This window comes from Hyla sarda, chromosome 10, assembly GCF_029499605.1.
Source record: "Hyla sarda isolate aHylSar1 chromosome 10, aHylSar1.hap1, whole genome shotgun sequence".
In the NCBI taxonomy this organism is placed as follows: domain Eukaryota; kingdom Metazoa; phylum Chordata; class Amphibia; order Anura; family Hylidae; genus Hyla; species Hyla sarda.
The window spans coordinates 73,147,673-73,163,027 of NC_079198.1; the positions used below are offsets into that span (position 1 = coordinate 73,147,673).

Genomic DNA, 15,355 nt, shown 5'->3' on the forward strand with positions numbered 1-15,355 from the left:
ACACACACCCCGCCACACACCCCGCCACAACAACATTATTATGGGGGCTGCCATCTCACCTGAGCTGTTTTTAACATCATTTAGTGATGTGCTTTACAGCCGGACACATAGACATAGACAACAATGGACAGGACCTGTGCCATTAAGATGAATTGAAGACACTACTGGGTATGCTTTGTGACCTTTTAGGTCATTCTACAGGGAGAGGGGAGGCTGAGCTCTGTGTGAATGTTGGTGGATCCAGTGTTACCTACATAGCGGTCACTTTTCACGGCAATCCTGTCCCTGATGAGAAGAAAGGCATCACTGGGAAATTATCTGTACAGAACAGGAAGTCTTGGCTTAGTTTTAGGCCTAGTGGACAGAATGGAAACGGCAAGATTTTAAGATTATTTTAAAATGGAAAATTATAACTAACAAACATCATCAAACTTTTTTTTTTATATGGTTAATATAAAAAAAACTTGATTTAAACAATAGGTCATTTTTTTTATTACACATTCCCTTCAATTAATGCTTAGAAATGCTAGGTGTCTTTGGTGTACTAATAGTAATTGCAGCTACCAACAACTCAGAAGCCGTATGTAGGGGCACAGGAGCCACTGACTAACATTAATATAATTAAATGGGCACTCTCATTAAAATTAATTTTTGCTATTGCACTCCTTATGGTAAATAAAAAAGATTTCTAATATACTTTGGTAAAAAAAAAAGAAAAAAGAAGTTTTCTATGTTTTATTTGTGCTTAAAAAAGCTCAAGAGCACATTTTCCCCCATCTCATACACAGACTTTGGACCAAAGCCCAAACACAGAAAGTGCAGCCTGGAGTGCTGGTGGGGGGGGGGGGGGGTGTCCAACCAACAGCATATGGCAGTTCAGTATGAGAGGAGCTATGATTGGATAAGACTGGAAACCTCCTCAGCACTCCAGGCTGCACTTTCTGTGTTTGGACCTCGGCCCTAAGTCTGTGTATAAGATGGGGGAAAATGTGCTCTTGAGCTTTTTTAAGCACAACTAAAACATAGAAAACTTCATTTTTTTAAACAAAGTATGTTAAAAATATTTTAAATTTACCATAAGGAGTGCAATAGCAAAAATTAATTTTAATGAGAGTGACCCTTTAAATGATTAAGTTCATAATAAGCACTGATCTTGGGAGATCTATATAGGCACATGTCTCATCTCTAGACATAGGCTATTGCCACTCAAATCACCATATGCATCGCCTAGATATATGTAAACAAACACCCTCCTCCTCATCCTCAGAGCCCCACAGTTAGAGAGTCCCTTTATTGCAGAGACAAAAACAACAGTCTAATTACAATGTGTCAGTCCATAAAGGAGAGGACTTCTTGTTGCAATGGTTACATGTCTCTCTGACTGCATCCTCATGAGTGACAGCTTCTAGAGGGTTAATGGGCCCTGTGGATTTAACGAGTTTTTAATGCGCTGTGTTAATGTAAGCATGAATATGTAATGAGCGGGTGATTCAGGGCTCCTAGATGATATAATCATGAATATATAATGAGCACAGACACATACAGATAAATATTCATTGGTCTGTGCTGCCTGGAATAAATATCTCCGTACAGATATGGGGAAGGTATTATGAAGTGCAGAACAGTGTGTGTGTTATAAGCCTATTGTAGCCGCTCAGTGAGGGATGTGTATTATCACGTGTGGGAGGTGCAATGCTCTGCATACATTACAAATGAGAAGCTGTGATTGATCTGTGTCTTCTGCTTGATCTTGGATATGACTTGATTTGCTTCTATGATACAGTAATGGGCTGCAGTTTTCTTCATCATCCTGGGTATGGGGGAATATGCAGAATACAAATTCATGCATTCTGCTCTAAAATGCAATTCATTGCATGGCTTTGGAAGTCAGGTGCAGGGTTCTTCATGGCTGTGGGAGATGCATTGTTCCACATGACTTTGGGGGGGGAAGATACCATGACCAGTGTAGTTTTGAGGTAAAAGTGCAGTCAGCTGCATTGCTAAGGGTGAATGGTAAGAGCTAAATGCAATACAGTGACCCTCCGACCTACGATGGCCCCGACATACGATCATTTCAACATACGATGGTCTCTCAGAGGCCATCGCATGTTGAAGGCAGCATCAACATACAATGCTTTTGTATGTCGGGGCCATCACATAAATGGCTATCCGGCAGCACAGACTGCTTCAGCTGCCACCGGATAGCCGTTTACGGTGCCCCATGAGCTCCGGTGACGTCTCTTACCTGTCCTCAGGGCTCCGGCGCGTCCTCTTCAGGATCCCCTGCATCGTCGGCGCTCTCCAGCGACGTCATCACGTCGCTGCGCACGCCATCCCGTCATTCAATAGGAGCGACGTGCGTAGCAACGTGATGGCGGCGACGGAGAGCGTGGATGCCGGGGAAGCAGAGGCCTTCCCGGAGCGTCAGGGACACCTCGGGGACGCAGCGACAGCGATGGACGGCGACATCCAGGGCAGCGGTGACGAGCGGTGACGGTCCGGAGCGGTGGAGACACGTGAGTACAACTTCCTATGCCAGTGGTCTTCAACCTGCGGACCCCCAGATGTCGCAAAACTACAACACACAGCATGCCCGGACAGCCAACGGCTGTCCGGGCATGCTGGGTGTTGAAGTTTTGCAACATCTGGAGGTCCGCAGGTTGTAGACCACTGTCCTATACTTTACATTGCACGGATCCCTCAACATGCGATGGTTTCAACAAACGATGGTTCATTTGGAACGGATTGCCATCGTATGTTGAGGGACCACTGTACTCTGTGACTCTTTGGAAGCAAGGTGCAGTGCTCTGCAAGGCTCTGGGAGAAATATGCAGAGCTCTCTGTGCAGTGGTCTGTGTGGCTTTGGATGTAAGGTGCAGTGGCTTTAAATTGTGCATTGCTTAGTGTGCACACACGTTGCAGTGCTCTGTGTGGATACAAGGTGCAGTTCTCTGCATGGTTTCAGGAGCAAGGTGTCATTCCCAGGGTAGCTTTGAGGGTTAGGGGCAGTCATCTGCGTGGCTCAGGATGCATGGTGCAGTTCTCTGCATGGTATTGGAAGAAATGTGCTATGCTCAGGATAGCTGAAAGAGAATGAATTGGAACAAAACATTTGAATGGACGCCAGCATGTATAAAAATTGAAAAAGTTTATTAAAGTCCTTTAAAAATCCAAAATACAGACAGCTGAACTGACCAAGAACTGACGCGTTTCAGGTCAACAGACCCTTAGTCATAGCATGTTACACATTGATTTTCATTCCTATATATACAGACGGTAACTCCCTAAACCAGAGACGGATGGTAGTTATCTTGAAGACATACCTGTGCAAAACTTTATCAACACAACAAGAATAAAATACAAACACATGAAAAGCAAAAAAAGGAGATTAATAATGTAGAATTAAATCTGTTCTGCTATTCATACTACGGGGTTGTATGCAATTCATTAAATATATCCATGTTCTCTCGATTACGGAGGGACCGTACATGGTCACCACCCCTTTTACATTTTGATACCTTCTCAATACCTGAGAAGCAAAGGGAAGTAACGTCACCATTATGACATACAAAAAAATGTTTAGATACATTGGACATATTGGTAATCAAAGGACCTGCAGCTTGACATATGTGTTCTTGCAATCATTTCTTTAGGGGCCTTTTGGTACTTCCCACATACGTAAGATTGCATGAAGTACATTCGATTTTATACACAACAAAAAAAGTGTCGCAAATCACGAATTTCATGTTTCTTCCCATCTACAGCATTAGCCACACTTGTGCATTTCTGTGTGAATTTGCACACTACCTACACATCTGGCATTAGCACCTTTACAAAAACAATATATGTAGAGTAAATGAAAATGAAGCGTGCACTCCCTGGCGGTGTATTTCACTTCATATATTATTCAATGGTGCATCTATACACCTGGTGAGCTGGTAAGGGTTAATGCAGTGGCCCTCAGAGAAATCATGCTGACACCTGCGGGGTGCATACACTAGAGTGAGGCATCACAGTATTCACAACAAGCAAGAGGTAAGTGAGCACTCACCGCAGGGAACGTCAGGCAGTACCGGAGTCCAGGTCACGAGCAGCAGGTTACCGGAGACGCATCACGGGGAGCGCTCAGAGGTGATGCCGGCCTTTCGCACGATAGAGCGTGCTTCTTGAGGCCGGAAGAAGCACGCTCTATCGTGCGAAAGGCCGGCATCACCTCTGAGCGCTCCCCGTGATGCTTCTTCCGTAACCTGCTGCTCGTGACCCGGACTCTGGTACTGCCTGACGTTCCCTGTGGTGAGTGCACACTTACCTCTTTTTTGTTGTGAATACGTTTATAATAATCTCTGGTGCGTAACCACCCTAAAGTCAGACATTGGCTACCAAGCATACTGGGGGTAACATGCCAGAAAGGGTAGGCATAAGAGAATGTAGTAGTACTGTAATGCTATGGTAGCAAGGTGCACTGGTCTGTTAGCGAGGTTTAGTACTCTGACTGACTGTGGAAGTGATGTGCAATTCTCTACAAGATTATAGAAAGGCACACACCAAATCCCTAATCCTCAACAAAATGCATTGAGAAATATTAAATATATGTGTAGTTCCTAGAGTGTTCTGCAGTCATCTCCATGTGGATCAGTGTGATATAGGATCCTAAGAAGTAAAAAATAAAGAAGTTGTGTCCTTTTATAGTGATTTCAAAGAAAAGAGCTCTGCATTGTCTACACTCAGCAGTAATGACATGCATTATAAGCATCCTGTTGTTGTGTTATGATCCGCAGTGAAAAAGAGGTTTATCTCTTCTCTCTTGTCACAGTGCCCCCCAGATTTGTTGTTCAGCCAAACAACCAAGACGGAATTTATGGCAAAGCTGGAGTCTTGAATTGTTCTGTCGATGGCTATCCACCTCCGAAAGTGGTCTGGAAACATGCCAAAGGTATGAGTAGTAGTCCTGAAGAAATGGTCCTGACACTCACTGTAAATGCACACGCTCCCTGGCATTAGCAAAACTCGGTGTCACTTACACTACACCTCACAGTGACAGCTCGCCATTATGCAGCTACACTGACATATAGACATCAAACAGATGCAGTATCTTCCTCCCCGTCATGTGTACTGCGACACTATGGGCTACAGCTCTTCCTCTGTCACACATCATTAAGTCTCAGCTCCGCACATGCAGCAGCAGCAGAAGTGCTGCTTTCTCTTTCATATTTATCAAATGTCTTCTTTTTTGTCTCAAACCAGGTAGCGGGAACCCCCAACAATACCACCCTGTGCCACTCACTGGCCGGATCCAGATTCTGCCTAACAGCTCCTTACTTATTCGTCATGTACTTGAAGAGGATATTGGGTATTACCTGTGCCAAGCCAGTAATGGTGTGGGCACAGACATCAGCAAGTCAATGTTCCTTACAGTGAAAAGTAAGTTATAAAGAAATGTATGAACTGAACAAACAAGAAAGTAGATATAAGGGTATTGCCCAAATAGCAATGACCTCATATAATGTTCTTTTCATCAGACCAGACTGGCAGGAGTTAGTGGACCAGCGAACAAACCTGTCAAAAAACTACCGTATATACTCGAGTATAAGCCGTCCCGAATATAAGCCGAGGCCCCTAATTTCACCCCAAAAGCCCAAGAAAAGTTATTGACTCGACTATAAGCCTAGGGTGGGAAATACATCATCCCCCCATGTCATCATCCCCCCCCTATCATCCTCCAGACCCCCGTCATTAACACCCCCGTCATCATCACCCCGTCATTATCACCCTGTCATCATCACCCCGTCATTATCACCCTGTCATCATCCCCCCTGTCATCATCACCCCGTCATCATCACCCCGTCATCATCACCCCGTCATTATCACCCTGTCATCATCCCCCCCTGTCATCATCACCCCGTCATCATCACCCCGTCATCACCACCCCGTCATTATCACCCCGTCATTATCACCCTGTCATTATCACCCTGTCATCATCCCCCCCTGTCATCATCACCCCATCATCATCACCCCGTCATTATCACCCTGTCATCATCACCCTGTCATTATCACCCTGTCATCATCACCCCGTCATCATCACCCCGTCATCATCACCCCGTCATTATCACCCTGTCATCATCCCCCCCTGTCATCATCACCCCATCATCACCACCCCGTCATTATCACCCCGTCATTATCACCCCGTCATTATCACCCTGTCATCATCCCCCCCTGTCATCATCACCCCATCATCATCACCCCGTCATTATCACCCTGTCATCATCACCCTGTCATTATCACCCTGTCATCATCACCCCGTCATCATCACCCCGTCATCATCACCCCGTCATTATCACCCTGTCATCATCCCCCCCTGTCATCATCACCCCATCATCACCACCCCGTCATTATCACCCCGTCATTATCACCCCGTCATTATCACCCTGTCATCATCCCCCCCTGTCATCATCACCCCATCATCATCACCCCATCATCATCACCCTGTCATCATCACCCTGTCATCATCACCCTGTCATCATCACCCCGTCATCATCACCCCGTCATCAACACCCTGTCATTATCCCCCCCTTCATCATCTCCGCCTGTCAATCCCTTCTCATTGGTCTTCAACCTGCAGACCTCCAGATGTTGCAAAACTACAACTCCCAGCATGCCCAGACAGCCATCGGCTTTGTCTGGAGTGTCTCTTTAAAGGGATTGCTTCTGATAACAACATAGACAGGCATTTATCAAGTGATTTAGTTACATTTTTTTTAACTAAAAATGTTGCACAAATGTCGCACCTGCGACTACGCGATTTTTCGTGCGACATTTTGACTGGAAAGCGAGAAAAGCAAGTTTTCCAAAACTTAACTACGTAGTAATAATTTTTAAACGGACTACGGGTAGTCAGGTATTTATTAACTGCGACAGTCAAACAGTCGCAACAAGGTTAAAAATTGACTACATTTACTCCAGCTCAAACATGGAGCAGAAAAAGCTACTACCAAAGTAAAAAAGGAAAAATTGCTTGCGTGAAAGAAAATTATCAACAGGCTGAAACCAGTTGATAAATAAGTCACACATAAGCAAAAAAAAAGTAAGGAAAAAATTACTAAAAAAAGGAATACATAAGCAAACATTGATAAATGTCCCTCATTATGATCATAAATACACACCATAGAAGCAGTCCATGCAGCATAATAGGGATTGTTAGTATGTATGGGTAAGCAAGAAAAGACTAGAGGGTCATTCTGTTGTTTCCAAAGCAGTAAGGTCAATAATGTCAATATGCGTTGACAAGCACCTTGAGATTATGTCCTTGGCCCGTCCTTATACACAATAAACTGACCTGGATAAATGCCTTTTTTCAACCTTATAGATTATCCCAATACAATTACCCACTAGCTGCTCAGTTGCCCTAGTTCCAGCCGTTTACTAACATCAATGAATTGTAATAAGATTAATATATAATATAACATGATAAATTGCTCTTCTAAATAAAAATCCTGATTAGAAATCATCCCGAGGCCAGGTTCACACAGCATCTTTGGGGAACACATTTTATGTGCCAAAATGTGCTCTGAAGACATGTGCAATGCACACCCCATTGTTTTCTTTGGGAAAATATACAGCACTTCACACTGTAAACTGTGGTGTGTACTGTATTTGTTCGTCACGCATTTCAGACGTATTCCGCAAGGAAAATGCTTTGGACATGGATTATGGGTTTTTTACACCATGTTTTTGTGTTGTCAGGTGGGGAGTGTACGTCTCTGGTACATACCTCCAGCGTATAGCTATTATGGATGTCACTTTGCTGCATCTGTCATACATAGACTCCCATGCAAATTTCATCCAACAAATAAACACAAGCCCTATTGGAAACCACTCAAACTGAGGCAAAAGTTACTCATTTCTGGCCTCCGTTGGGTGATTGGGATCTTTGAGTAGGTTTGCTGTATGCACTAAAAGATTTCCCAATGCATACAGCAAACTGACATGGTGTCAAAGAGCCTTAGCCCCATTCAAGGTGGCTTATCTGCATCCAAAACTGCAACAAACTGCAAGTCTCACACTTCGGCTAGAAAAAGCGCTCTTTAGCGCGAAACAACTTGTCCCATTGTGCCCCTGCCTCCGCTACATGTGCCCGTACTCCTACGAATAAAGCTTGTGGGTGGTGAGTGCAATTCTATCTGATTTTCTTTCTTTGTTGATCCCGTTCCTTGATTTGAATTGCACCACCGTTGTCCACATCCATGCCTCACCTGCACTGCCATTATCCCGCACTCCCATACAGACCCTAGTTCTGCAGTGCCGGATCTATACTACTTCAGCTCCAAAACTGCAACAAAATACACAGTCAAAAGAGTGAAAATATACTGCAGAATTCCGAGGCAACCTATTTTTGGCACATACATCGCAGTGTTTTTTTCTGACCCTAAGGGGTCATGTACAGAGCAGGGTGTACAGCTTTATTTTAGTGTATGGGCTGGTATTGTTCCTATACCATGAAGCTGTACATGCGCTGATGATCTGTGTGTACTCAGATATTCTTCCCTCCAAGGGAGAGTGCCTCCATACACAGGGAATCTAATGGTACACGGCACTATTTATTTTCTGCCAGATACATATGGAATCTGACAAAGAAACCGATTCTGTATGCTGATGTACATAATGAGAGGCATGCAGAGGTAAAGCGGAGTATTTCTATGGCAATACCTAAGAAGTCTGTGTGCATGACAAGGATCAGGACACGGGAGTCATATTTATTTTATTGTACTCATCAAACTCCAGTGTGGGTTTTGCATAGATTAACTTCTAAGCATAATCTGGGCTGGCTTCTATATGTGTTTTATAAGAGCATAAGAAGGTTACACGGCTTATGTTCCTTTATGGGATATTGATGAAGTATTAGTGATGACATTCTAAGAAATCAATAGGAAGCTGTAGGTTGCAGATTGGACGAGGGGGGGGGGGGGGAGATAAATCTTATACCCTACAGAGACCCCATATAATCTTGTACTGTATCAGTCTGGTCTTTATTAATCACATGTGAAACGTGTTGTTGCATGTTATTGCTGTGGTGTGTGTTTTCTTTACATTTCATGCATTTGCTTTGCATTTCAGAACAAGTATCAATGTTCATATACATGTCAACAAATAAATATTTTACACAATTTCATTGCATTACATTCCAAGTAAGGGAACCAGGGATCATCACACGTTGATAATAGTCGTACAGAATACTGTACACTCTGTAATATTTTTGGCTTATAGGCCAAAAGTGATCAGTAAATTCTTAAATTTGATGTGTTGGATCGGGCAAGTGGTCAAGAGTAAAGGCCCCTAAACACATTAGACATGTGAGGGATACCCCCTCCTCCCCAATTTCGACCATCTAATGTGTATGACCCACACAAGATGATTTAAAGGGGAAAGAAGACTAGGGCAATCGGGCATATTGAATTTCAAGGGCACTTTAAAGTTTCCAAAATGGCACTTCATGTAGGGTAGTCTTGGCATACAGTGCTTAGTACCTACCATAAGTGGTACAAGGGTGACAACTGGTGAACCCAGCAACAGGGTTATGCCTTCCCAGGGCCGATTGATGTGTGGTGGGCTGAAGGCTCTCCTGCCTGGTCCAGTCCTACAGAAGAACTACAGTAGTGCAAACTGATGAAAAAGACAATGCTATGCCGGAAAATGAATGCATAAAATATTCTGGTATAGCAGTTGTTCTCTTGTATGTAGCACCCCATTTTAATGATTGATGTGGTTCCCATCCATTTTCTTTAGTGTTTATGGTGCGGCATGGACGTGACATTTCTTCCAGTGTTTTTTCAATAGGCTGCTTTATTTAATGATATGAAAAGCCAAAATTACTATGAAAATATGCTTGAAAAGAATGTGTGAAGGAGACCTTAAAAGGATAGGGGATAAGATGTCTAATCTCCGCTGCGGCACCTCAGACATCCGGTGCACGGGGCGAACTCCGCTCCGTGCCAGATGACTGGTGACCACAACCGCCATGCCCCTCTAATCATGTTTATGGGAGAAGGTGTGACGGCTACATACTAGCCCTCCCATAGACATGAATGGAGGGGGCATGGCATGATGTCACGTACATGGAAGCCCCAAGCTTCTGTGCTCCAGACACCACTGCTCTCAGCCCGGAGATCGCCGGCAGAAGTGGTGGGACCCCCGCGATCAGACATCTGGATAGGGGATCAGATGTTTTCTGGCAGAGTGCCCCTTTAATAGATCCGCTGCTGGCATCTTCGTGATAGTTACTACAGTACACCCTATGAAGCCTTGTCGAGTCTATGCCTTGGGACAGAGCTGTTTTGGAAGCACGAGGGGGCCTATGTAATATTGGGCAGGTGGTTTTAACTTTGTGGCTGAGCAGTGTATACTTGAAGGGGGAGTTCACTTTTAAGGCCCAGGTCATATTAGGCTGGGCAAGTGAATTGTTTAAAGAGGTTGAATGAGTTAAAAAAAAAAAAGTTCACTGTTTCGTTAAATAAACAGCATCAGTCCCAGTAATATGGCTGTGTTTAGTTAAGGTGACAGGTCCATGTGTGTAGAGGAACTGTTTACAAGGAGATCAAGACAGATCTACGCTATATACCCTATATACACGGACGGCGTACATAGACTCACTCACCTCCTCAGCACCTCCTTGTGGGAATTAGGTTAAGTCTGAACATTTTTACATTTCTGGGAACTATTTTTATGGGTCTAGGTTGTTAAATGTGAACTTCCCCTTTAACACAGAGAAGGATTTTTTACTGGTGCGCTCAGCTGGTCATGAATTAAGAGGATGAAGAGCTGCACTTTATATGGAGTATTATTTATTTATTTCTACATTAACATGCTGCTTGACTTCTTATTAGACTTTCCAGGTCAGCAATGTAAAACACATGTATATAAAATATACATCACGTATCCCAGCATTAGAACTATTAATATACATATCTATGTACAGTACTAGTTACTATGCAGAAATGCTGCACACAGCTGAGCCAACAACACAACAGCATACTGTATGGGTTCTACGTTTGTGGTTTATACTGTTCCTTTTTTATTCTTGTTTGGTTTTTTTCTTTGACTTTTCCTTGTTTTTTTTAGTAAAGGATTTATATATTTACATTTGCTCTTAAAATAATTTTTTTAATAAAGATTTTGATTTAAAAAAAGAGGTTCATGCTGTTTTAGTTGTAAAAACAAAAAGTGCATCCTAAAAATGGATGTTTTAGGGTTGTATACTGCTTTTTAGAAGTGGCATTGCTGATGGTGGTACATAACCGTCTTCTGTCTTATTAAAGGAGTATTCCAGGAATAAACTTTTTTTTTTTTATATCAACTGGCTCCGGAAAGTTAAACAGATTTGTAAATGACTTCTACTAAATATCTTAATCCTTTCAGTACTTATGAGCTTCTGAAGTTGAGTTGTTCTTTTCTGTCTAAGTGCTCTCTGATGACACCTGTCTCGGGAACTACCCAGTTTACAAGAAAATCCCCATAGCAAACCTCTTCCAAACTGGGCGGTTCCCGAGACACGTGTCATCAGAGAGCACTTAGACAGAAAAAAAAACAACTCAACTTCAGCAGCTCATAAGTACTGAAAGGATTAAGATTTTTTAATAGAAGTAATTTAAAAATCTGTTTAACTTTCTGGAGCCAGTTGATATATATACATATATATATAGATATATATATATATATATATATATATATTAAAAAAGTTTTTTCCTGGATAACCCCTTTAACATACCATCAATGTTATCAGGGGATATTCTTCTTTTTTTATCCGCTACTATAGAATAATACTGTTTATATTAAGGTCATAAGTTATTTGTTAAAGAAAATGCAACTATGACATTTATATAAATGTATCAGTGATGATATCGTAGACTACATGTGTCACTTTAGCAATAAAATGAAAGTGGCCTTCGAACTGTGGATCTCCATATTTTGCAAAACTACAACTTCCAGCATGCCCGGACAGCCGTTGGCTGTCCGGGCATGCTGGAAGTTGTAGTTTTGCAACAGCTGGAGATCCACAGTTTGGAGACCACTGGTATATACCATACTGTATATTAGGTACATAGATCATGAGGTCCATCAAGTTCAACCTGTGTTGGTCCAGAGAAAGAGAAAAAAAACCCTTATGGAGGCAGATGCCAATGTGACTGTATGGTGGCACATGGAGTCCTGTATTCGGCTATCTCCGGCACGTCCATAGACAATAAACGGAGCACCAGTGTGCATTCCCAAAGTTCATTTCAACGTGCAACTCAGGTGCCCGTCTCTAGATCGTGCGGTAGGAGGAGTGTCGGGGGTTTCCCATCGGTTGCAGCCTACACGTTCTGATACTTGTCCCCCATTTTGTGGATAGGATATGTGTTTTAAGTTACATTACCCTTTTAAATAGAAGACTGTGGCGCAAAATAGTATACTTTTTTTTGTATGCTTTGCATTGTTTACATATATGTAAGGGCTGGGTTCACATCAAGTTTTCTCCCATATGGGAGCGCATACTGCAGGGGGGAGCTAAAACCTCGCGCTCCATATGCCTTTCTATGCGCTCCCGTATGTAATTCATTTCAATGGTCGGCTCGTTTTTGCGCCGTATGCGCTTTTACAACCGGACCTAAAACCGTGGTTGACCACAGTTTTAGGTCCGGGGAAAAAGCGCATACGGCGCAATAATGAGACGACCGGACCGAACGTTTCACTCCGGCCGGCTCATTGAAATGAATTACATACGGGAGCGCATAGAAAGGCATACGGGAGTGCAAGGTTTTAGCTCCCCCCTGCAGTATGCGCTCCCGTATGGGAGAAAACGTGATGTGAACCAGCTACTTGGAATGGTGTTCTTAATTTAAAAAAACTAGATACCTGACGTATGCATTGTTTGTGCATTAGAGTCAATTTGTAAACATATGGAAACGTAAATGTTCATATTTCCATATATTGAAGGGATCCAGTTTTGCACAGCATCAGGATGTGAATTCAATTGCACAACTTTCTTTACAAGGAAAACTTATAGAAGTGTACAGCTATACTTTTAATATATATATATATATACATAAAAAAAAAAAGTAGACATGGTCGTAAAGTTGCATAGGAACGTTCAAGCTTTTTACACGTAGGTTAAGATGCTTAATGTGCATTTAAATGGTGATGTGAACAGGCCCTTATTTATCCCTGCTCTTCACAACCATGACTGCTCTATCTTTTTAATTCTTGCTCTCTCTGTCTTTCCTTTGCATGCCTCCTTCACTCCACCCTTTCCTTCTTCTCTCTCTCTCCCCTCTCTCTCTTACCCCCACCCTACTCTTTCTATCTCCCCCCCCCCCCCCCTCTTTTCGGCCGTACTACAAATTGAAATGATGTGGAGCGTGTCTCTCTGCCACTTCACTGGAGACGGCTTTACAAGCACAGCGAGAGATAGCTCAGCTGCCCGCGGCCTCCGTCTGCTTCTGTAGCGCGACCTGAGCTTGTAATATGAATGAAGGGAGGGGGGCAGTGCCCCCAGGTGGAGAGATCTCAGAATGCTTGCATTCCAAGACTGTGCCCATCCAATTTGTAGGGTACTGTATGCTTTCCTACTGTATGTATGAAATGTAGTCAGTGACTATTAGTCATGGGCTGTGTAGGATCAGACAGGTTTCTCTGCAGCGCCTTGTGTCCTTCATATAACATTGTCTCTGAGTTTGGCAGCTCATGGCAGAGTTGGGCACTGAGTTTGCAGTATTCCAATAAGCCAATCTGTTCCCCTCCTGGCACTCTGCCTAATCCTTCCATGCTTTTTTTGTCTTTTAGTTCCTGCCACCATCACCTCTCACCCCAACACAACCATTGCAATCAAAGGTCAGACAAAGGGTCTAAACTGCACAGCACGAGGAGAACGCCCCATTATTATCCGCTGGGAAAAAGGGGACACGGTAATAGATCCGGACCGGAACCTGCGTTACGTGATTGCCACCAAAGACAGCGGAGATGAAGTTATATCAACTCTGACGGTGAGAATGGGGCTCATTGGTGCATAAAATAACAGTATAAGGTTGTGTTCACACGGTCAGGTTTTTATTTGCAATTATTGAATACAAAACCAGAAATGATGTCCACAAGATGAGAGAAAACTGGCACAGCTCTATATAGCGAATCGAAAAGCTTACTTATCTTGCAAAATGGAGCAAACTAGGTGGGACAATGTGGTGTCCCAGCACCAATAGCTGTCCTGTGGCTTTGGACTGTCCCGGACAGCTTGGCAGCACAAGGCTTTGGGCCCACTAGAGTTCTACTGTTAAATTAATTATGTGTATTATAATGTCAGAAAATATATTTTCTTAAATTAATGCTGTTCTTTGTATATATGTTATTTATGTAAACTGTGTTGTGGTAGCGGGGCGTGATGAGGGCAGATGTTGTTACCCTAGGGGCAGATGGCATTAACTCCTTGTATTCGTGACGCCAGGGCGTGGTTTATCCTCGATACCACCTGAAGGTATACCGCTGGATCCTGGGCTAGGCGCGGGGGCAATAATGACTCTGACCCCAAGTCAGATAACGGTAGCTTTACTGAGTGACAGATGGTAAAGTCTATACAGTTCAACCTGGGCCCACAGAGATAACCAGTGACTCAGAGACCTTAGGGGCTTGCTGGGACTCGTAGTAGATATGGACAATTTAATGCAGGCCACATTGACTTGAAAATGGTGACTGTGACTGACTTAACTTGACTGATAATACTGAGACTGTGGTTACTTGTCGCTGCAATTGGAAAGATGAATGGCACTCACCAGTCTCGTAGTGTAGCAAACGTGTTTTATTCCATAAAGTGCAACACAGTAACAGGCATAGCAAGGGAGGGCTCGGACGCCATCCACGCAGCAGTGATAGCGATAGCAGCAGTGATAGCTGCAGTGATAGTGATAGCTGCAGTTGCCGTCTTTGATACAGGTGCATATGAACTTGCCATATAGCCACATTTATGTAGTGCAGTGCCGAACGCTATCTCTATACTGCCGTTACTTGTAGCTATTTGTGGCTACAGACTGGACTTGAGGCCTCCTATGACTCTGGACACTCTCTAGGACTCGACTTGACCTCAGCAATGACCTGTAAGGAAAGAGAGAGGCTAGCTTCACCCAGGGCTTATATGGGGAGACTAGCAGGGAGCCCATAGGTCATTATTGGGATCACCTGGTCACTGGTACCTCCTGGATAACAATCACATGACAAGTCACATGATAAACAGTCTTAAAGTGACAACGCTTTCTGAACACATTACTTGGTATAATACATTAGAAACATATTTACATGGGGGGACAGATGCAAGGGGGTCCAGGGACTCTGTAGGGAA

General features: G+C 43.4%; 1 protein-coding gene across 5 annotated transcripts in view; it reads left to right on the forward strand.

Annotated features, from left to right (window-relative positions):
- Positions 1 to 15,355, forward strand: part of DSCAML1 (DS cell adhesion molecule like 1) — a 293,681-nt gene that overhangs the window by 252,963 nt on the left and 25,363 nt on the right. For all 5 annotated transcript variants that reach the window (XM_056542777.1, XM_056542778.1, XM_056542780.1 and 2 more), the window contains exons 10-12: positions 4,814 to 4,933; positions 5,245 to 5,421; positions 13,813 to 14,012. In XM_056542777.1, the coding sequence (XP_056398752.1) occupies positions 4,814 to 4,933; positions 5,245 to 5,421; positions 13,813 to 14,012 (497 nt within the window). The remainder of the gene's footprint in view (positions 1 to 4,813; positions 4,934 to 5,244; positions 5,422 to 13,812; positions 14,013 to 15,355) is intronic.